This window comes from Sparus aurata, chromosome 12 (genome assembly GCF_900880675.1).
Source record: "Sparus aurata chromosome 12, fSpaAur1.1, whole genome shotgun sequence".
Lineage (NCBI taxonomy): Eukaryota > Metazoa > Chordata > Actinopteri > Spariformes > Sparidae > Sparus > Sparus aurata.
The window spans coordinates 17,490,929-17,516,015 of record NC_044198.1 but is presented as its reverse complement, the minus strand read 5'-3'; the positions used below and the strand labels follow the sequence as shown (position 1 = coordinate 17,516,015).

The 25,087-nt window shown below is 42.6% G+C and overlaps 1 protein-coding gene across 12 annotated transcripts in view; it reads right to left on the bottom strand.

Moving 5' to 3' along the window:
- The window catches only part of rgs3a (regulator of G protein signaling 3a), a 156,679-nt gene that overhangs the window by 4,605 nt on the left and 126,987 nt on the right, over window positions 1-25,087 (bottom strand). For 10 of the 12 annotated variants that reach the window (XM_030436370.1, XM_030436372.1, XM_030436371.1 and 7 more), the window contains 2 exons: window positions 12,443-12,513; window positions 456-557 (listed from right to left, as the gene is read on the bottom strand). In XM_030436370.1, coding sequence (XP_030292230.1) covers window positions 456-557; window positions 12,443-12,513 — 173 coding nt within the window. Of the gene's footprint in view, window positions 1-455; window positions 558-814; window positions 1,113-6,395; window positions 6,544-12,442; window positions 12,514-25,087 lie in introns of those variants that run through there. The other 2 variants (XM_030436380.1, XM_030436381.1) reach the window with 2 other exon arrangements.

Genomic DNA, 25,087 nt, shown 5'->3' with positions numbered 1-25,087 from the left:
TGCTTAAACAGTAATCTATCATATCAATATTTCTATATAAGGACATTTATTGTGGTAGTTTGGGGCCAAACAGATATTAAGATGTAAAAATTAAATATAGAATGAATGCTCATCATACACCCTTTAACTTTTTCTTAGCATCCTGTGAAGTCTATTGCAAATCGCCAAAGAGCAGGAACAGAATCGTGGAAACGACATCAAACTAAAAAAGCACGTTAATCTCTGATATTGGTATGAATTCATTAAATAACTTAAAAGCTTGCATCCAGACACTTCACTTGTTTCCATCTGTCCTTTTTATTGCAGCCACGCATCCCATAAACACTCCCTTCACTTGCCACTGCCCACATGTCTGTCTTCCAAGGCCAGGTCATCGCCAGTCGCGGCGAGACCCGGAAAACGGCCTCACACACACACACCCACATGCAACACGCCGTCAGGAAGTGGCCACTTACTTGACTGACTTCATGGATTTGTCTAACTTGCTGGCTGGGTTGCTTCCTGGGGATTCATTCCTCCTCCGCAGGAAAGCCAGCCGGTTCTTCATGTCTTTGGCCCTGAGTGAAAGAAAAGATAGATGAGGGAGAGAGAAGAAAAAGATTTGTGGATACAGAAGGAGGTGAAAGGAGAAAAATGAAAGGAAGGATGAAGGGGGAAAAAAAGAGACACGGGAAGAAAGTGTGTTGAGTCCAAGTCCAAAAGTCCACAATTAAAACAATCCAAGGCACGGCGGTCACCAATTAAGTTCTTCAGCACTGTAAATCCAATCCACATGAAAACCCACAAAAGCCAGAAAATATGAAAATAGATGTACATTTTAGTCTTCAGCCAGGTGCGTTGGTATGAAGATACAGAATCTTTCCAAAAAGGCGAATATCAAGCTCCCTCTCCTTCGCTTTCTCCTCAGCGTCTCTCCTGTCAATCTATTATCTCTGACAGTCTTTCCTATGGATGCGTCCCTGGCAGGTTCCTCGGCAGGGACTGAGCGAATGTGACAGAGAAGGAGGAGAGAGACTCAAACCTCACTCCTCTGTTTCATCACGCCATTCTCAGCGTGCCCAGAGGGGCTGCTGAGAGGGAGCTGACCCAGGGCCGAGGCAACAGGGCACAGTGACCTCCTCACCCTGCTTCTGCAGCTTCCCTCCATCAGCAGCATCCAAAGTCCCCCTGACCGCCCACCTCCGGTGTTTCACCTTCACACACACACACACACACACACAGCGCTGCACATGCGCCACCTTAAATCTCACACCAACCACACGGCCCCCCCGCGGGATGCTTCAGAATCCTGCGCATTCCCATAATCCCATGGTACGTGTCCTGGCTTTTCCCGACCTGGAGCACGTGCTGCCTCATTGGGATGTGACCTCACTCAACACCCATTTCCTGAGTCCCTGCTTTTGATTTCCACTGTGGATTGGCTGGCCTGCTAATAATGCAGCACGGAAGTGTGCGCGCTCGCCGGCCCTAATCACTGCAAGCTGTCCCGCTGCCAACCCACGGCCCCCAGGAGAGCATGTACACCCCAAATTAAGAAACAGGGCTTCCAGTTAGAGACACTTATCATTCAGATATGCACACACAGGGTGGGCTGGGACTTGAATGCACTCGGCTGGGGATGAAAGGACGCCCACGCAAGCTTTTCAAAGAAGCCCACCCCTTCCCTCACACCTGTGCCAACTCATGCCCACTTCACTGGGGCTTTCATGCCAGTCACAGGTGTTGGAAAACTCCCCGTCTCCACCATCCGGTGCATGTGTGTGTGAAGGGAAGTGGGATGATTTATGCACGCGTATAAATACGTGCCCGAACTGGACAGAGAACACAGTCAGCCGTCTGATGTGACTTTTTCCAACTGCCGCACTGGAAGGAAAGGTAGAAAACAAGCCCGTACGCATGATACAACACGAGTGCATGAGCTGTTGGAAAGCAGCAGCTGAATAGCTCCTTTAAAAATCCGGATGAGTGTGACTTTGTGGCTGTACTGATTTGGCCCGTGTTTGGGTTTCGGGAGGTTCAGCCCCTGCAGATTTGCTTTAGAGAGCCACAAGGGGCCTTTTCTTTTTGGAAAGAGTCTGTGACGTTCAGGAGAGAAGGACTTGCAAAACGAGTGGTTTCAAATGACCTATCGATATGTTAGGGAAGCAAAGGCGTGCATTGGTTTGGCATTTGGTAAAAGCTTTTCGAAAAGCATTGTTCTTCTCTCGGGTAAGGTAGGGGAGAGAAGTGGAAAATCGATACGAGGAAAAAAATAGATGAAAGATGAAAGAGATTGAAAGACTCTTAGGAAGAACCAGAAAACTCACTTGAAACTCTGAGAATTACCTAAAGGTCCATGCAGCACGGCTGCTGGAGAGATGACTCATCCATTGATCGAAATAACGCCATTGCGCCGTATGAAGCAGGCCTAGACCAGATGCTGAACTACCGAACACAATTCAGGCCTCTCTTTCTCTGAAACAACAGGGCGCTCCGGCTCACAGCCCGGAGGGAATTTTTACCCAAATAAAACGCTCTCTCGCTGTTAAATAAACTCATAACATCAGAGCAGGATTCATTAGATTGCTCTATTTTTAGGTTGAGCTCAAGGCAATTAGGTCTTGAGCTGTGCATGTGTTAGCAGAAAAAAAGAGCCCCTGTCTTGCGAGGGAGAGAAGTGATTTGTCTTTTACAAGGGCTGGAAAATATTTCGTTGGCCTGACAAAAGAAGACTTTATTATTCAAGTCTGGGTTTTTATACAGGCTGAGGCTGCATGTGAACGACACGACAATGATGTCATAACAACAGCCACTAAAAGGCACATGTGTGTTTCTATCCTGCCACCATGTGGGTGTCAATGGATATTGCAAATGTCAGTGTTTTCAGCCCTCTCACAGCCCAGATTGCCTGTGAGACATTCTTCTGCAGAGAAAAGTTGGTGTCGACACTCACATCAACTTGAGCTCACATCGTCCCACGATTTATCTTTCACTTTTTCTTCTTTAGAAACTCAAACACAGCACAGACTCTCTGAAAAATAATTGACACATATTGCATGTCATGTAGCCGCCTCGTTTGAACCGCTAAACGCTCACTGCTGTCACACTTTGTTTTTTTTTTTCCTGCAGGAGCTGTGAGATTTTTTACACAGCTTCTTCCTGCGTGGCGACTTCACCGACGCGGCCGTAAATGCAGCTGCCTGTGTGATAATCAGCTCAATGGGAGTCAACAACTCCCTCGTTGAGGGCAGACACATTCTTCATCCTTCAAACAGAGTGTCACGCGGAGGAATGCAGACATGTCTGTGCCCTCCAGACGTGGAGATTTGCATCGTTATAACACCAGAGGTTTGCAAACTCAGCTACCTGAGAATAAATAATCACCTGAACACCACACAGCATACAGAGTAAAAAAACCTCCTTAGGTGAAAGTCTAAAGCCTTAACTAAGACTTACATGCATCCGCAGAGATGAGGCACTCATCCTGCCACAAGGCCAGCAATCTTTGACATGGAAAACATGGGTACACATATTTTTAGAGTCATGTCACTTAATAACAAACCTGCACTTATAATTGAAATTTGGTGCTTTTTGCATTTTCGCACTGACACTTCTCTCATGTTGCCAACCTCTGTATTTAAAAGATGATACTTTACTGTATCTCTCCAGCTGAGCCTGCTAATGGCTCCCCGGCAATAAAACAATTAGCGATCGCACTCCCTCGGATTTATTACATCCCATGTTCCCAACACTTAACCTAATCTGCTAAAAAGACTGACACATGCTCTGCAGGGGATTATCAAATTAGGATGATCTTTGATCCGACATGCTGCCACCCAGAAATGTATGCTCCACTGCCCCTTCGAGCGCACTAAATACAGCATGTCTATGCTGGCATTAACAACTGGCATCATGTGTACTCACACCTGAGTGTGTGTGTGCGCGAGAGAGCGAGGGAGAGAGAGAGAGAGAGAGAGAGCTTTATGTGCTTGAGTGAAAGAGCGAGAGGTCTTTAGCTCTGCAATTATCCGCAGGTTTCCGTACTTTTTATTCCCTCTATGCTTGGCTCACATTAGACGTACTAATAGCACCCCGCTGGCTATTCCTGGTGCTCTGATAAGTAGGCCGCACTCCCAGGGAAAGGCTCTGGGAGCACATGGGGGAGAGCTGCAGACAGACGTACTGCAGATCACAACGTATCACACAAGCAAATCCACCGCCCCACTTCATTGCACTTTTTTGGCCGGACCCCAATGGTACGCTCAAAACAACAAATGCAGTCGTCCGTGACTGAGTAGCTGAGTGACGAGGTTACCCCGCCGGTACTGCCAGTCCACTGTTGGACTTTTCCAAATAGCCACTGCTATTTCAGAATTAATCAGCGTGAACTGTTTTCTATTACATCATCAGAGAGTCCAACTGTGAGCACTGAGACTTTTTGGTTTCTCCTGATACGGAATATCAATTAATCATAACAGTTAATTGATGTGTTGCAGGCACCTCATTTCGTGGATTGTGATTAACAAATGCTGAATTAAAAAATGTTGGCACAAGGGCCAGAGAAGGGTGAAGGAAGAGCTGAAGCACAAGAAGAAGGAAGGAGGGACCCACTGGTCTGTGGGTATATGATATGGATATGATACAGAAACTTCAACTCTCTATGGGTACGTGTCCACAGGGTTGTCGTTTCACGTCAATGCATGCTTCGCTTCCAAGCATAAGATGCTTGACCGAAAAGAGGCTGCACCCTCCGACAACCACGCAAACACATACTTGCAGCACCTGATTGGACGAACGCCACTCGTGGGCTCCTCATTCCTGGATTTCATACCGGTTGAACATGGCGGCTCATTTGGAGACTTCCTGCTGAGGCACGTTATACCTGACAGCCCTCATAAGTTGCATAAAGTTGCCAGATTTCAACATCATGCAAATGAGTAGTGGGCAACACGATGCCCCGTCTTTCCAAAAAGCAATGCCATGCTACCAGAATGGGTTGCACAGCTAAGCCTTACTTAGACAATGAATGGTAGGTGCAGAATTGGCGGATCCTTTGGGAATGCCGAACTTGCTGTGCTCAGCCCAGAATAGATGCTAGGCACCTTGTCAAGCTGCTAGCTTTTGTATCGTAGCATAAATATTGCGAAAAATGCACTGAAAAAAACACAGTGGTAAATACATTTAGTTCTGCTGCTAGAATGTTTGGTCTCTATAAACTAAAGAATAGGACTACAATCTAAACTAACTATGTGAAAAGTGCCTTGTTCTAATTTAAGTGATCTGGCATTTGATGAATAAACATCACATGAATACGGAATGATAACAACAAAAAATTTTACTTTGAACACTAAAGAAGATTACTTCAAAGCATATCCAGGAGTTCACATCATCACATTTTTGCACATTGACCGTACACAGTCTCTCCATATACCAACTTTTGGTCAAGTCTAGCATGCTGTGGTTAGGTTTAATCGACCCTTTGCAAAGCCTGACCTGTGAGATCTGAACAAAGAGCATTCAGTTCAGAGGAGAAAAGCGAAGTAACTTTGAAAACAGCAGTCCAAGGTGAGCCACGTTCACTCATGTTTTCATTCCCTCTGTCGCCTTGTATTTACAGAAGGCTGTGTGCCTGTGAAGTGAGTACAGGGCACGACACACAAATAAGGCTGTGCAGGCTTGTGAGTCTGTTTGTGCATCTGTTAACTGTGTGAGAGCAACGGGTCAAGGGTTGTGTCAGCACGTCTGGAACATAACATTAATGCGGTTGTGGCTTCCTTAGAAAGATGTGGAAACAAATTGTGAGAGTTTGTTCTTGCACTTTCATCACAGACAGAACAGCCCTGAAACGGGATGTGTCCAAAACACATAAAACACACACAAGAAAGAGAAAGGCTAAACACAACAAAAAAAGACAGTCATTGTCAAATATTCCTCGAAGAACAACGAAAAAGGGAATTGTCCTGAATCTTGTCCATAAATATAACACCATCTCATTCACCGTCTACCTCAATCAAGTCCAAAAAAAGGAGCTCTATTTCTGAGCAAACTCACCTTCCTAGCCACAAAGACCACATGAGTGATCCTATTCCTGAAATCCAGGCTGTGTATAATAAGACAAAAGGGGCAGCCTCAAGTTAGAAGTTAAAGCAGCTTCCTCCAAAATAGTTTAGAGCACTTCACCCTCACGGGGGTTTTTCTTCTCCCTCACTGCGACTGTCAGATGAGATCCACGTAGAGGTCAGATAGCTTCCTGCCAGCTCGAGAGCAACGATTCCTGTGGGAGGCAAAGCAGCCCCCATCCACTCCTTCCTCACCCTCCCTACTGATGTTTCTAAATCTTGATAATGTAAACCAAAGTGCGGATGAACCCAAAGAAACACACACAGGCATGCGCACAACCGCTGCCTTGCTCTTACCTTTCAAGGTACTTCTCAGAGAAATCAACCATAGTGTGAAACATGGGTGCCGGCATGTACGCAGGTTCTCTTGGTGCGTGTGGAAATTTGACTGCATGTAAGCGTGTGTCAGGCGTGTCGTTGCTCGGGGTCCAGGGGTTTTTTGTTTGACAATCACATTCCTCTAACCCCTGAGAGGCTCTGCTGGAGCTTTATATAGTCCTGGGGGTCTGGAGAAGGCGGACCCTGGGCTCACCCAATCACCACGCAGTGTTTAGAGAGGACAGATTCCTTCCACGTGGGCCTGGATGAGTTTTTTTAGTTTTATGGGTTAGTAAGTTGAGATGACATTTGTTTTTGTTTTTTAGGAAAGGGAGTGATCGATGACTAATAATCTGTTCATCTACCCAAGATAACAACCTGTGGGAGAACTCTCTCTAAAGGTGTCCCAATACAATCCAATGTGCACTATTAGGAGCTCGTAATGCCTCTTTAAAATGGCTTTTATGCTTCCATACAATGTCTGTCTGAGGATCCCACTATCACAACTAAAGTAATACTGCTCGATTTATGGTTTTGTGTTAAGGGGGTTATGGCATAGCTACTGAGCAATACGCCACAGTGGGCTGCAGCGTAACTGAAGTGCACTTCCTTGAAAATATAATTACACATCAGGGCCATGACAGATACAGGAGTATCTATGGGGACTTTAGGAAGTCTGATTGGGCTGCTTGTGTTTTCTTTGGTAACATTCCAATGCCAGTAGAGATAAAGTAGCTGACCATGGTGACAACATTGAGGAAGTTCATGAAAGACTCAGTTGTCCTCTCCCTTTCAATCTAAAAATCTAGCAAATCCATTTCCAGTGCAAACCCGCCCACAGCGACCACTGCTCTCTATGAAGGAATGAATGCAAACATGACTATTGGTAGACAGTTGTCTCCTTTTGAGTAATGACGCGAGGCCCCCATGGTATGTTGCATAAATTATCAGTGAAACTTTTGGCACATCCTATTACTTAATCGTTATCATATCATCTTAACCTCTTTCTTAGAGTGATTGGTATGGTGTATCATTATTCCTGGAGCTCCAGTTTAGCGACTTTATCCTATGAATACCAGTAAAATGATTATTTCTGCTTAGTCAATGCAAGTGATATTATGGTACTTTGTTACTTGCGCTAGTTTTGGCAGACACCATAAGCATCACCCATGATTGTTTCCCCAGTCACCACCCCAATGACATCCCCAGGAAATACAGTGACTGTGAGGAGTATAATTAAAGGACAAATCCACTGATTTTACATGTCAAAGTCTGTTTAGAGGTCTTGGGGAGAACTACCGCTTACCTTATTTGAAGAAAGTAGTGTAAAGTCTTTTGCAGAGAGCTGCACAAGGTCTAGAAAACGGCCTTGGTTGATGCAATTTTGCAATTTAGCAGTTGGGATGAAATACTACAAGTTTGGTCGGGTGGAGGTGGACAAAAAAGCAAGGTTTCCAGATCTCTGTAGCCTAATTCTCATTTCTGCTTGACTGTGAGACTTCCCAAAACTATGACCAAACCAACTGTGGTAAAGTTGCATTGCAGGCAATGTGGTCGCTGGATAATTATCTTTTATTTTAGGTCTCCATGAAGCACATGTCGCCAGATCACGTACAATGATTTAAGTTAGTCCCAGCCATATTGGAAGGCCACACTTGAGGTCCAATTTTTTCTCTGTCTTTGTTGCATACACTTAATTAGGAGATGAAAGATTCTAGTTTCAGGAAGTCCAGAAAACAGTGATTTAGTACTTCCCTGTATCTATCTCTAACCTGGACAACCGAAGCTACTCCTACACAAACAGATTTACTTATCTCAACACTGATTCTACGACATGGTCAGAGCACATCATGTCTACTACAGAACCAATGTTCACTTTGGCAAACTTCCACAGAACACATAAGGAGCCATACACACTTGCTGGCAGAAAAAACTGTTGATATAACTGAGGGAATATGTCTTCAGTATACACTATATACAGTATGAAAAGTATAGCCGTGCATATGCTGAGCACACGGATGGTCATCTGTGTTGTTTGTAATAAACACTTCACAGGAACTCTGAGTTTTGCCCTCTCCATCTGTCAGTATATCTTGAGCTTCTGGGACGTCTGTATGTTCGTGTGAATGCAAAGCTTAGCCTCTGGTTATGCATCATTTATATGAACCGTTCAATCTGTCAACTAGCTCATGTTTCGGCACATATTTTTGTCAGTCAGCACTGTAAAAAGTCAAAGTGCTGTAGGTTTTTACTGCTTTATTGCTACTTGCTGGAAGCCACCAGATGGGAACAAAGGGGAATGTAGTCGTGCAAGAATCCTCTGCTCGGGGAAGCAGAACACCTGGACTGAGTTAAAAAAAAAACAAAAGGTGATAATGGAGGGGTGGGGGGGAGGAAGAGGAGATCAAGTGAACAATTTCAGGAAAACAGCTGTGCAGGATGCAGAAAAAGTAGACCCAGGGAGCCAAATGTGCAAAAAAGGAGAGCAGGAACAGGAGATGAGAAAATGTTCAAAGGAAGGAGGATCTATTTCATTCGAGACTAATGACAATTATGGTGATTGAGGCAAGAGGCTATCCCACCCGAAGAATGAGAGTACCTTCTCAAATTGCTTAATGGCTCCATGATTTGACCAAGTCCGATGTTGTTGGCCACTGATGTTGATCTACTCGCTCCAAAGGCTCTCTCTATATGTTATTTATTAGTCTCTGGCATCTGGGAGAAAATAATTTAATTTCCGTCATGCTTGGTTATATGGAAAAAGCCGGAGATTTCCATCTATAGCAGCAACATATTGCATTTGTATTCCTCTGAGTTACATGGACAGATATTGTACTGAGGGTGTGTTTATTGGTGTGGCTTAATATGATTGAGTAGATTATTGCCCCTGGTATTGGTTTACAGTGTGGAATAATGAAAACTGGCTGACAATGGGTCTCGAAATACTGGACGATGAAAGAAAAAATCTTCATAAGTGATAACAGGCTCATGACGCTCGAGGGATATAAAGGAAACAAAGGCTGTAAAGACAGAAGACGAGTATGTAAACATGTTTCCACTCTGCTCAGACAGCTCCGTGGGCCTCATTATCCTCGTTATATTGACTAATGATGACAGGAAAGGGTTGCTCTAAATGACAGGAAGACAAAACGTTTTTTTCCACGCAGCCGTCATCAGTGTCACAACTATATGTACAGATGCCGAGATACAAAGCTCCCTATCAACACACAACAGTGGAACAAGGACAAAATAATCATATGATATATACTATGTTCCAAACATTCAGCTGGTATATTATGTATATACAATGTATATGAGTCTTTTTCTATTTCTTACCTTTTTATTATACTGTTTATTTTTACTATTTTTTAATGTTTTTGTAATGTTACTGTCCTTTGGCTGCTGTGACACAGAAATATCCCCGTTTGCAGGACAAACAAAGGACTTCTCATTCTGATTCTGGACTGCTAGCTGCATGGCTAACTGCTCTAACTAGTTACACTTAGCAGCATTTAGTGTAGTTGAATTTCATCAGCTCTTCCTTTTTTTACGTCCTATTTGTTTTGAGTATGAACTCAACATGACGCTAATTCCCAGACACCTTTAATTCACGTTGTTTTATGACGCTGCATATACAAATCGTCGCTGCTCACCTTGTATTTTTGAATTTAACTGCGCTTGTATTTTTTATTTTCTATATTTCAAATAATGTATTTGAAGTAAAATCTCTATTTACCTGTTTGTTTTTTCCTGCCCTTGTGTTGCTGTAACACCTGAATCCTGGATCAATAAAGAATCATCTATTTTATTTTATCTTAAAAGAATGCTCAACGCGGACAGAGTGGTGTATAATATAAAGTAAGCTTACATCATGATGAATGTTTGTTGACCTACTGTTAGTTGGCAAATCACTGTTTGCTATCTATGACCTCTGTCAAACAGTGCCGTCCAGCTGAGTTGCTATTTGTGGCCATGACCAAACTCAGGTACACAACACACAGCGAGTCATATCTACTTTTTGTTCTGTGTATCAAGGCTTGAGGTCACTAGAATCAAATGATACAGTGACACTTTATAATAACTATTAGTTAATGGTGAATTTATAGCAAATTAGACTTCAGTTAACAGTTGCGTCAGAATCAAAATCAAAAATACTTTATTGATTCCCGTAGGAGAAATTGCGCACGTTATTTGACCATTTATTAAGCAATTGTGATGGTTTAAAAACAGTGGCAATTTTATAATGGCCGTCAAAATAATGTTTATAGACGAACTACACAATATTTCTTAACTTTGAACAAAGTATTCTAAACATAATTTGGGACTTGATGAAAAAGAAATGCTCAATAAATAGCTTACAACACATTTCATTGTTTAGCAGTGGTATAACTATTACCAAAGGTTTAATCAACAATAACTTTACAATTTAATAGTAATGATTATGTCTTCTTTAAAGTGCTATGATATGTAATGCATCAACTCCATTATTTATGTTTGATGTTACGACAATGAATACAGTGTTTAAAGGTGCAATATGTAGTTTTGGCACAGAAATTCAAACTCAGAAAGGTCAAATTTACACTATTAACAAGTTAGTATTAATACAAACTCATATATTTATTCATTTATTTGATATATTTATTGTTGACATAATAAACAAGCCATCCTTAGAGGAGAAAGAAGGTCCCCAGCACACAGGTTTAAGCTAGAGAGTGTTAGAAGTGTCCTTCAAATATAAACAAAGTCAAACACAATGAAACTGTGTGATCCTTAGAGGACAGTTTGTTTAATCATGAAAGCGCCTACAACGAAGATTAAAATTTCTTCCCCAAAATGACATAGTGCACCTTTAAAACAAGGATTTGATCACAAATCAAGCATTGCTTTCGAAATATGCTATTATTTGTAAGTTTCTACAAACAGTGACAAATTCAAGATATAAAACTACACTGGGGGGAAAGAAAGAAAACATCTCTCATCCCTAAAAAGCAGTGTGTCTGTTTTATGAAAGCAATAAAACACGTCTGAAGCTGTTTGCAACAGCTGACAAGAAAAGGCAACACACTCTCAGACTCTAGGAAAAGGGCCTTTGGAATCTTAATCACTTAATCTGCTGGTTAACTAAACAACATAAAAACACAGCCTGTGCAGAAGAATGGCTGGCTGTAAGAGCGGAGGACAGCCAGTGTGAGTGGTTTTATTTTCCCTGCGGCGTGAAATGCGCTTTCATCTTGATGAACGGGAGTGTGAATGAAGCTCAATCAACAGCTGATGAATCACCGAGGCGTCGACATGCACAAAACTCACCCAAGAACACACACGCACACTTTACCTCTCACACCACTGAGGTTGTGAGACACACACATATGGTGTCCTCCTGAGCGGCGCAGACATCATTTGCGACTTAATTAAGTAGGTGATGATCAGCGTTAAATGATGAGTGTTAACTTTCACTGTCACCTTAAAAACACATCTGTCAACATGTGCAGGTATCGCAAAAACTGAGAAAATGGCCAAAAAGGGAAAAACTGTAACGTTAAAGAATTAATGTTAACATAAATCAAGTAGAGTAAATATATATTTATATATATAATAAATATATGTCCTTCATAATCTAATCACACTCATACTAACACATTGTCAGAGTAAGTCTCAGATGACCCCTCGTGTCCTGAAACAGGTCGTTCACTGTTAGTATGGACAGAAGGGAAGACATCTGTTTCAAATAATGGACGTTAAAGCAGGGTGTGAAACCCTACCCTTTGACTTTGATTACATTTACATGAATATAAAGGAAGGGCTGATGACTATACTCTGAAAACACATTGAGAACCTCTGTTGGGTTGTCTCTCCTTGCCATGCCTTCCTCTGTATCACACACAAATAAACAATTATCTTGTTATTCTGGAGTGAAAAAACAAACAAACATGCCATTCCTTGTTCACAACTTTCAAAAAGAGCATTCAGTGATGCTGAAAATAACCACAGACAGCAAACACAACACGCTGATTCATCTGAGTACTTACAGGTTCTTGGATTTCTTCTTCTTTGTCCCTTCGGGGCCGACCTCGCAGCTACAGGGGGATCCGGAGCTCAGCTGGGGGGAGATGAAGGAGAGCACACACTGCATCATCCAACATCCACACAGAGAGAGAGGGCCTCGTGGCCTCATGCAGACACTGAAGCTAGCTGCTGACTAGCCCCAACAGGCTAAGTTGGCTCGTCAGCTAGTGAGTCCACGGTGTGTCCGGTTAGGCTAGACTGAGACTAGTCCAGTCCACAAAGTGATTAATCCATGACTGCAGTCCACGGTGTAAATCCCCTTAAGGCAAAGAAACATTCTCAGAGGTGTGTGTCTGTATCTCGCGGAATAAGTCTGCGTGTGTGTGATTGTGTGTGTGCAGTAGATGGTTTTGGGGTATTAAAAAAGTGAGGAGGCTCTGTGAGAGTGAGAGAGCGTGAAGGACTACGACTGTTGTTTCTGTTGGCCTCCAACTGTGCCCCGGGATTGAAGTGTCGAGCCAAGACCCCCGGTTTCACATTACACTTTCTGCCAACCCTCCACTTTGATTGGCTGAGAGGAAAAGGGAAGTTGCCTCAGGGTGGGGAAGGGGTCAATCTCCACTAATCTGATGGCTTGAAGCTGCCCCATTGTGTGTGTGTGTGTGTGTGTATGTGTGTGTGTGAGGGAGGCTCTAAATAATGAGCCATTGTATTACAGGAACACACAGTTAAATCTGAGCTAGATACTGGCCACAGCTGGTAACACATGGTGGGTGCTTTCTATCTTCGTGGGACCCACTTTGAGTTTTTCGACCTTCGGAGCGAGGACGCTTTTGGCAACTTGGAGACAATTCTGGCTGGCCTTCACTTCTCCGAGGTGCTGTTTTGAGGTTAAAGTGACAATCTACCCCGAAACACTCAAGTTACAGCTGGTTGTAAAGTTTGTAGTTTTCCCACTGAGGGAGAGCAGCAGCTTGAATTGCTATCAAGTATCTCCACAAACCACCCCCTCCAATAGCCCAAAGGTCCCAGCTTCTACCAGCAGTAACATAATCCATATTTACTTTCTTTTCTTCTGCCATGAACACGTTTTACCGCTGGAATCCACAGTGACAGCTTGACTTCACGCTGACCACAGCTGTTGTTCTCCATCAGCGAGGAAGCCACAAAGGTTTTACAGTTACCCTTCAAGCAGGCCCTCTGCGGGTGTGAGGGTTGGCTCAAAAGGTTAATTTTGTGTGGAGCGCCCTTTTTAAAGAAATAGCTTGACATTTTAGGTGTGTGTGTCTTGCTGATGCTTGTTCAGTGTACAAAGTGATCAATGGTGTAGCCCCTCCCCCTTTAGAAGAGATCATATCACTGGGATCCGATAATGGGAAGACATCTAGGATGACCAACAGAGATTTCTAACAGATCTTTTTTTAGAATTCAGTACCAATTGATTATATGACAGTGCAGCAGCTTCACTAATTTAAAATTCGAGATGAAATTGTGGCTTAAATTGACCCGATCATGTACCCATCAAGTCTAAATACAAACACTTAATCTCGTGAGAGTGGTCGTTATTAATGTAGCGTTTTAATGTTTTGAAATCTTATTGTTGTTGGTGGTGTTGCTGATGTTGTTGTGGTTTTTTTTCAACAGAACAAAACTGTCAATTGTCCTTTTTGTCTCTGGTATTGTGTTCCTGGGACTTTTATTCTATTTAAACATTTAGCCCCGTGCGCAAACATTTCCCTGCCTGACGTAACTTCAACTTGTGCATTTTTTAACACATCACCCGTGTTAAGCCTTTCTTTTACTGCAACCAACAACTACAAGTAACACAGAAAAACAGGAAGGGGAATATGTTTAGCCATTTCGATGAAATTGCTCTCATTATAAAACATTACTGTAATTCTGTCTTGGTTGTGAACACTCTCATCGTTCATTATTTGTCTTAAATTAAATATCGACCATGCTTCACCTGCTGCCTTCTTAAACGCTGACACCACTTTCAAGTCACTGGAGGATGAAGGAACAGATCAATAGCATCTGACTTATAGAAACCAACTCCTTACTAAAAAAAAAAGCTTGGCAGTCATTATCCTAACTGCAGCATATACTACAAAGCATTTTTTTTAATTAGCCTACCTTCCGCTTAAAGGTTTTGGACATCGGCTGCCTCATTATAATTCTTAAAAATGAACAGTCAAAATTTGATTTTTAAAAACTCTCTGCCACATCCTTCTCTTTAATGACTCCTCTCTCCAGCTGAGACTCATATAGTCATTATAGGAAGTGCACACCGATGCACTCAACGCATTCTGACTAAACTCACAGGTGATTGTGAAAGGCGAAGGAGCATTTGCTTTGCAGGAGCTTTCTAAAAATAAGTGAGAGCAAAGAGCAGGAACAAAATATTTTTAGAGCTGCTGTTTGATGGGTACAAAGTCCTGATGAACTGTACAGCTTGTTTGTGTGTGTGTTTGTGTGTGAGTAACAGGTTTGTTATACCAGTGTACTTGCACAAAAAAGCAAATATTTTGTAGAAAATGCCATATATTCTTATAGGTTAGTGATATTCTGATGATATCTGATAGACTTTAGGCTTTGAAAACTGCATCAGATTATTGAGTTCATATATTCTCAGGCCCCAATAAAATATATGATACATCCTAAACCACCCTTCCAAAAACAGCTTCAGACACAGGTCACCAAAGACTAAAAATCTAATCAGTAATCTGAGAAGGAACAGCACAACAGGGGAGTTCCAGTCTCTGCGGAGCTGTCGGCCAGGCTTTCCCCAGAAACCACCGAAAACAACTGGAAAACAACGCACACTTTGCCCTCGCCGGAGGCATTTGTCCTGAAGTAGTCCTCTAGGATGGAATTATTCAGGGGTATCGGGAGAGCAAATCGCGGCGTGTAGTGATTGCAGATGAGAGGTGGATTTTCCACTTGTTGGGTCAGCCCTGTTGTTCAAGGAGCTGCCTGCATGCAAGAGCTGGATGCACACTCACAGGGGACTGCTATGCTCCAACTGAATGAGATCCACCTTGAAACGTGTGTCTGCACTCTTCTTATAATTAGCTTTAGCAATTGGTAATTGGTCAACTTTTCAGAATCATAATGTATAACACGCAACACACAGATACTACTGAGTGCACGTGCGGAGGTATTAAAAGAACAATGTGGATGGCATCCGAGCAGCAGCTGTGAGAAAGCTGTGGGCTATGATTGATGATACAGCTAAATGTTTTCTGAAACCTGAAGGACCCGTGAAAGGCCTTTACTTTTCCCATCCTGTCTCCCTGCAATGCACACAGCATATGTGCCAAATCTCATGTCTGCGTTTCGACAGCAGAACCGCACATCAGAGAGACATGACTGAATCTCGTCAGTGGGAAGTCGGTTTAAAGTTTGAAAAACAAAAGCATTTCAAACAGAATCAAAATGGCCTTCCAGCTTCCATTCAATACCCATTTATAGAAAGGGTAAGCTCTTAAGGGAACAGTGGTTCTATGTGAGACGGGTCATTATGGACTTCAACAAATTACTTCCTGCCAAAAAGACCGTATTTTCCGGACGCTGGAGTTGTGTTTCTACTGCATTTAACGGCTCTGCTCGACTCGGATCGACTCACTTTTTTCAGATAGTACCACTTCAACGTAGGCGGGATGCTTTCACTGATTGTTATATCACACCGGCTGAAACTGTGATGACATCAACTTCTATGTGACACTAACACACAGGACCAGAAGAGGATATCCTTTTCTATTGACATCCTTATTGGCAGTCAAACACAGGAACCTCTGCACTTTGCGGTCAGTTTCGCAGGATGTCTGTGTTGCATAAGTGACTATTCTAGTGGCAATTCTCTAGGGCCAATCAGTGTTTCTGAGTGTTTTCACCCAACCATGAAGTGTAGTATCAGCTCAGCTTGCTTGGAACCTCGCCAGAGGTGATACCAAAAAAGGTACCAAGCACCAGGTACTATCCACAACTTTTGACAATGGAAAAACCAAAAAGAGCTGGTCAAGCAGAGTCGAGCCAGGCAGTACTATGTGGTAAGGCCAGAAGAATCATTTTGTGTCACATTAATCTTATTTTCAAGGATCTAACCCTAACCCTATCCCCATTTCTACATGACTATCTGATTACGTAAACGTTTTTTTTTACTAACACTGTGTTTTATTGTAAGGACTGTCTGAACAGTTAAGTAGTTTTGAGTTAAAATAAAATCTTGCAGCTTTACGGCGTTATTCTCAGGTTTCTATTTTTCGATTTGTCTCTGTTCTATCTAGGAGCAAAACCCCACCCGGGCCCCCACACACACAAAAGAGACACACACGTACAAGCACACACTCAGACTGCCTGGCAATGGCCAGTGAAGCATAAAAAAGTCTTAGTCTTTTCTAAAAATAACCCTGGTGTGCGTGTGTGCGCGCGTAAGCTTATGTAGACTGCACATATGCCTCGCTGAAGACAGTCAGAAAACACAGAATCTGCCAAAGACCACACGACACCATCGCCCCCCCGAGGCATGGGATACAGATGCTGACACGCCGTTAATGGTTGCAGGATGGCTGCGCAGATGCACAGATAAGGGTTTAACCTTGCTGCATGTGTGTTCTGGCACGTGTCATCATAGCCCCACAGTATGCATCTTTACATGCATGCACGTGTGGAGGTAAACGTATGGGCAAGCATGTTTCTGTATTTAAAGTAACTTTAAAACATTAACGGAAACTTTTAATGACACATATGCACATGGCCTGGAAACGTGTATGTTTAGTCAGAGTCAGGGCAGAAAAGCTTGGAACACCAACTGGCTGTTTTTTTCCCCTGATAGGACAAAACTGTCTGTCTTTGTCTCAATAAACTGCACATTCTTTAATTGTGCTCTGCGCTAACAAACACATTGCAGGAACAATATTTTCAACATGGCTCTGAGACATTCTTGACCCAGTCAACCCCAGACTCCCTAATCCTCCGACAACCTAAAAACCCCAGAGGTGGAGAAATGAATCCTGGTCTTTGTGTATTTATACTTCTTCCCTCCAGTTCAACCCCTGATGCTTGTCTTCATCAGACCTCCTCCTGGCTTCTTCCTTCCTCTTAATTTCTACTTTTATTCAAAAACAAATTGACAAGCTGGCGTCTGAACAATGTTATGTGGACCCAGACAATATCCCACTCCATTTAGCACAGCCTTGGATTGGTGCAACATTAGACGCTAGTTTCCTGACATTGTGTGGCTCTGTTCTGTGGGTGAGTGGGTGCAGTGTGTGTGTGTATGTGTGTGTCATACCCATTTTAGGGCATCATGACCCAACTCCTGCCTTTGATTTCAGGCAGTTGACGCTGATAAGCTTTGAAATGATCACAGGTTTTAACAGTAACCTTAGAATTACTGTACGGCTACTGAAATATTAATTCTTAATCTCAAAAGATACTTTAACTTTGGCTGAATGAGAGTAGTTGCATGTATTGGTAAGCAGTCAATCAAAGAAGATAAAGGACCTAGGGACTGTTTGACCTACGATAAACGTGGTTAAATGTGATTTATTTCAAAAATTCAAAATTTGTGAGAAAGCAGACAGAAACATTCGTTGGCCGAGGCTTTTCTGCTTGTGTCTTCTTTCACTTTCCATTAAAGAAAGGAAGGAAATGGAGTGCGCCACAGACTTAACCAAAGTCAGATGTTTATCAGGATGTGGAATCTATAAAGTCTGCAAATAGAGGAAGAAATTATTCCAGTGATTGTCTCCATGTGACCTACCAAACAGACTGCGCCACTTTAATTCACCGGATGATATCTGGAATCCAATGGGGAAAATGGGTCATACGCTATTTGGAACTCTACCATTCTGTTTACCATCAACCTTCTTTTCTCGATCCTCAGTAACCTGACAATGAACAGGCGCTAAACAACAGGAGGTTAGTTTGGCACCAGATGAGATGCGAATCACAGTCACAGACAGTTATCGCTCGCACTTTTTGCGTGAGAGTGTGAGACACGTTAGCGCCTTATTAGATTGCAGCAGCCGACAGAGCAGACTGTTTTATAGAACAACTAAAAAGATGAAAGAGGATACGTATTAGGGCTGCGCTTGTAATGCTTCTCGGGAGGATAAACTCAGTACTAACTGGCCCAGAGTTACCAGTGATGTGTGTCAGTTTTCAGTATTTGCATTTAACTCTGAATATTTGAAATGGCTTCTGTGCAATTTTTTTTTGCAGTATCGATACACCAGCACTGGCTGAGTTATTTTGCTGTCCTCCACATCCGCAAAGCCCCACATCCTCCAGAAGTGAAATAATATAGATGCTGGTCTTCACAAGCCTTGATATAGTGTTTCAAATCTCCCTGTGGTATCGAACAGGGTATCAAAAGTCAATATTTTCAAGGCATTGTATCAGAGATAGAAATTCCAGTATTTTGACAACACTAACTTCATGAAACAGAAAATTATTCTAATCTACTCTAGGACTGCACTCACGAGAGCTATAGGTGCTGTCCTAATGAGCTTCTAACAGGTGGACTTCTTATATTGACATTAGACAATGGCCTTTCCGGTGAGTCATTTTAACCTAATAACTGAGCGAAGTCATGTCAACGTACAAAACTTAGTACAAGTTAGGTAATGGAGGTATGTAGTTTTTCCTAAACCTAACCGAATACAGCGACCATGCGATAAAGGTGAGTGGTGAGTGTCGATGTTACTATGCACACCCGTGCTGTTTTGGTAACGGTCATATATGTCCGTGTTGGGAGATGCTGACAATCGACCTGTTCTGTCGTTAAGGTATGAGGATGTGTTGTAACTAAGAAGAGAAAGCGATAAGGGCTATCGATAACACTGAAATCAGACTCTTTACTCTATAAACGACAGTAAAAGCCAATTTTGTACTGTACCCTAATCTTAGTTTTACTTCCCAGGAGTGAGACTGAGATCCTGGATAAATACAGGCCCTGTGGGGAGAGCGATCCCAAAAACACATGTTTCCAGAAAAGTCGAGTTGTAGTTCTTCAATCTGTGCAAAAAACAAGCCAATGTTTGATTTACTTGCAAAAGTAAACCAAGCAAATAACCGAACACATCTTGCTTTCATGACGATAATCTTAGTCATCTCTGGCCTCTGATATGTTTCTGTGCTTTCTTGAAGATCTGGCAAGAGACACTGGGTTTTCTCTCTCGCCCTTTCTCTCTCTAAAGGGCGAGTTTTAGGAACAATGGGGCCTTTATAAGAGGCAAAAATACAGAATATAAGATGTACAGATTTAATAAAAGGCACAAACTGATGTTTAAAGATAGAGACATGGGGGAGACGTCACAAAACCAAATGCTGAACTCAGGCAGGGAGTTTGACGGATGATCAAGGGATGTAATCCATATATGGAGCTAACGTCTACTGATTTTTTAATGAGGCTCTGATGAGGGTTCACAAAGTATTTTAATGAAAATAAACATTCAGTATTCTTTACTGACAGCTCTTCCTCTGTTTTATAAAAGCCTTTGCAAAAACATTCCTGACGTGTTTTGCCTCAATAATTCTCTTTGATGTGTAGTTACATAACTGCCTTAATGTCATGTTTTGTTACGCTTCTCTTCTTCATTGTTTCAATTTATGTCACAGGAAATATTTTTCCAACTTCCTTCGCAAAATAAAAGGAAATTTTTGGGTAAAATAAACTTGCGGTTGTGGCTGAGGGAGCATGATGGTTATGTGTGTGTGTGTGTGTGTGTGTGTGTGTGTGTGTGTGTGTGTGTGTGTGTGTGTGTGAGAGAGAGAGAGAGAGAGAGAGAGAAGGGGAGCTTGTGTAATTACATGGCAGCTGCTAACACACACACACACACACACACACACACACACACACACACACACACACACACACACACAGACAGAACACACACTTCAAGTACAATGGCCCAACCACAATGCTCAGTAATATCTGAACTCAGTGACAGACAGACAGGATACTGAGTCATTCCTTCTCAAACTACATAATGAAAGCAGATACAAATGGTGCATTGTCTGCACGTTTGTGTTTATGTGTGTGTGCGCGCGTGTGCGTGCGTGCATGTGTGTATGTATGTGTGTGCGCCTCCTGTTATTCAGCACCGCTCAGGAGATGGCTGCTTCCTGCATAAGTACTTCCCATGTCACAGGATGTTAATGAACAATACTCGTTACGACGTCACTTCTCGGAGCTGACTCGGAAAAGCTGTCAGGTTACACGGCCCTGGTGCTGGTGTGATCTCTTAAAATCGTTATTGACATTTTTCTGACCGGCGGGTGACCTTTCTGCTTGGAATTTTAATGGCTGCAGCAGTTATGCGCAGACTGTCCGTCAGGAGCACCGATGAGCCAGTGATTACCAATTGGACAAAGGCACAATGAGGTTATTATGCTACACTGGCTACATAAATGATATTATTTGTTTTTAGTGACAGTTATTTTTTTTGCTGCTGTAGATGGACTCTGAAGCTTCCCACTCACATGAGGCCATTAGCAAAGATGATGGATTTGAGGCAGGAATGGTAAAAAAATATTAGCAAGACATGCGCCTCAGGTCAGTTTCTACATTAAAGTTGTTATTTCTGAATATCAGACCACTTAATGAACCCCAGGTGCATGAAAACCCATCTTATAAATCCTCCATGCTTCTTACTACAGTGTCTAATAGCTAAAAAAAAAAAAAAAGTATGCTGCCCTCATACGGTGGAGACGGTTGAGAGATTAGGTTGGGAGTTTTTTTTTCAGATTCTGAATGTTGTCTTTATTACAGCTGCACGCCCATTGTTCACACACTAATTGCTGTAATGCATCCGTGCCTTGGAAGAAAGAACTATTACAGTGGTCTAGCTGGATTTAATTTGGTTTTAAGGTGTGTTTTTTGGTATTTTGCTGTTATGCAGACATGACACAGTTCACTTTTCTCTATCCACGGGTCATGACATTTTGTTTAACCACTGAGGCCCGATCCCAATACACTCCTTGACAGTCTAAGCCCCTCCCCTTCCATTACACATGTTCACATTTAGGGGTTGGATGTCCCGATTCTCGTTTCAATGTATAATGTCCTTTTCTTTATAAGAAGCGTAAAACAATCGCTACTAGTTTGTTTATGTCTGGACAGCTAAATGGCTAGCTAGCTAATGTTACATTGTCGTTGCTGATTTGTGCATGACAATTCATTATGATGAAGTTCAGTGGTGCATTCCCAAAGTCCAGTACAATTAATACAGACTGGCTGGCTGCTTGTGGCCAGGCCATTTTATTTGATGACTTCATTGATGGCGTGATGTGAATAAACTGCGAGCATCGAGGCTTTTAATCCCCGCCAGATACATTCAGATAATATAAAGAGAAAGAGAAATCACCACAGCTGAAGACGGCATATCGGAAGTGTATCGGAAGCGCCTGTTTACATAAACGCCATCAATGACGACTGATGACACATAAGGGTCTTTTAGTGTTGCCCTGTTTCGTTACTACTCTTTCTAGCTTTGTTCTGACGGGCAAGGGGGCACTCGAAATACGAAGCGTAGGGGTAAATATTGGAAATGGAATTGAGCCTCAGTTGTAACTCTGGTCAACTGCTCATTATTCTCATAATGCAGAATGAGCACCGCATCACTGCAAATGCTTAATGTCAGCACTGCCTTTGAACATTTATGTGAGTGACGTTCATCACACTGTCACACTATCTTGACGTTGCGACTGGGAACTGGTTGCCGATCCCTCTACAAATTCCAACCCCGGTAGATCTACAGCGCAGCGCTCTCTGTAACACCTTGAGAAAGATAATTCTAATATCTGCTTTCAGAGGTAAGGTGCTGCCATGTGCCGGCGCTACCAGGTGCCAATTATCAGCTGTGGGAATTCTGCTCAAGGCCAAAATGAAGATCTGGTTTCCACTCGAGCAAAAAATGATTTCAAGGAAAGCAGCGTGTCAGGATGAAATGTATTGCAGGCGGGAGGGAAGGGAGGAATGCTGCAAATGAGATTCCAACCCTGGCAGCCGGGGAACAATGTGGGTCACACACACACACACACACACACACACACACACACACACACACATACACACACAAGAAACAGACACTCGTGTAAAGGCCATGCTTCACCTTCCAGTGGAAGTAAACAACAGATAGCAGTCATGGAATATGTGACTTTACTGCTGGCCTCTATCTGTGGAGTGACAGACAAGATTAAAGCATCTGTTGCTTGTGCTTTTTTTTTTTTCTTCAAAGTGAAGCTGGAGTCCAAGTTACAAGGCTCATTGAATTCGTTATATAATGCAAAGCCATTAGTTCTCAGCGTTTTTTGAAAAGGTACATTTTGTTGTCATGGCGTCATTCATTTCCATGCGCGCAGAATCCATTAAAAAGTATACAGATGCATAAATAAGAAGACGGCTGAGAGCGAATTATACACATCAGTGCTTATAAACCAGGAGCTGCTGTGGTGCTCGTCGTGCCCTCCTGGAGTAAAACTCTAGATTTCGATCATCACTTAAAGAAATGTCTGTGTCTACTGTGAGTTAGACCTAATTAAATAGTTTTCTGATATATAATTTCAGCCTCCTGACAAAAAAAACTGGCTCATGTGCTTGTTTTCCTATCAGTTGTTCAGTGAATTAAATGTCCTAAATAAAAAAGTTTAAAAGTTCAGAACTCCAGAAAATTGATGTTGAAGATAAATTATCTCAAAAGCACTTTGAAAAAAAGTATTTTTCCTATCTGATGTCGACTTTGGCAATGACAACGCATGCGGATGCAGTGGCCATCAACTGATCACGCTGATAGATGACAGCAAACTCCAGTGTCTTGCAGATAAAAGGTCGATAATGTGTTTTATTTAAACTCCCTCTTGGTAAGATAGTTGATTTTTGAGTCTCACTGCCAAGTTGTCAAATACTGACGCAAAAACAAAACATCTATCCGACAACCGGGAGCTTTAATAATGCACACCTTATTCAAACACCATGGAGTGAACTTAGTTTTTGTCTCCAGTACCTCCAGCACTGATTGTTTCCTTGACCCTGTTCTGATCCTTCGAGGACAGCGTGTGTGCGCCCATCAACGCACCAGCGTTCACCCTGACTCCTGCCTCCTGTGGAGCTTGTGTCTGATTGTGTGTGTCTTGTTCCTGCACGTGCTGCTACACAGTTTGCATGACTCAAACCTCGCCAGGGTTTTGCGTGCTGATGTGGATCAAACAGCTGACATGCAGATAAAGTACACCGAGTTCTTGTTATCTCACTGTATGTACCGTCTTAATGCCAGAGACAGAACACACCGGCACTAGGACAAAAAGACAACATTGAACAATTTACTAAAGGCTTCCTAAAATGGCAGTGGTTGAAAGGGGCAGCTGCTGATGTTGGGTGCTGCAGACGTTTTTGATCTGATCTCATTGATTTTCTTGAGATATGTTCATCAAATTTTTCACGTTGAGTGACTATAAAAAGCAGGTCCTTCTCTGTTAAAGAGGACAACATTTGAACCGTTTTTATAATAATTGCAAAGAACATTAGTGCTGTATCATATCATAAACATTTTATTCTAACACTCGAATTACTGAGTTCGAACATGGAGCTATTAAGTGACATAACTGGGTGTTGTGAAAGAAAAGATAAGGAAGTGGACACTCATTTATCCGTCTGATCTGCTGAGCAAAGCAAAAGCAAAAGCTTGTAGCAGGTCAGACAGTGTGATCATTAAGACGGTAAGAATGCACATCGGTCACCGCATTCCAAATATCTCTACGTGTTTGCACAGTTTGGGCATAAATTATACAAGAAAAACGTGTTTGAGGTTGATGACATTCTTCGGTCATGGTTGAATGAGATAGTTATCTAATCAAAACTTAATGTAGGACAATTCTCTTCTGTTCAGGAACATTATGATGGTTAATATAATTTCCACTAAGTATCGCCATTAGTTTCAAATATCATTGCATAACAGTGTACACTGGGAAAGGGATACCTCCTGTTTTGCCCATGTGAAAGATGATTCCTTTTTTGGGGGGGGGGGGGGGGGGTTGAGGGTCTAAGGATAGATGTAAATGATTTATGATGCATGATATTATGCCCCTAGTTGTTGGAACAGCCTTCTGACGATCTTTGAGGAGCCATAACCGTAACTTTGAACACTTGCGATCCAACGGCAGGGGAGTGCGCGCGTGTGAACGTATATACGAGAAACCATCTATTGACATCAACGTAGCCGATTCCCGATCCAGCCAAAGCACTGCTATGGCAACCATCGCTTTAAACATCTCCGTTCAAACAACACACGGAGCGCAATTGTAAAAACAAGGGGGGCCTTCTGGATCCTGTCTTGGATTAGCTGCACGTCAGGAGGTGGGCTTTGTTGTGCCACTGACAGCTTCCAAGGTCCTGTCACGTAATGATTAGAACTGCGCACACTGTCGGGCACTAAGGTGGGTGGAAAGCTGACATAGGTCCAGTGAGTCAGTGCCTTGACATCAGGCCATCACGTCTAATGAAAGTCAGACATCGTTGAAGCCCTGAACAGCGGTTGGATTTAAATCACTCTGGCAACGTCTTCTTGTAACTGCTGTATATTCTCCGGGTTGATTTCCCATAGTATTAGTCATGTTCATTGCTAAGGTCGAACCAGCTGATCCTGAATTAAACAATGCCCAGGCTT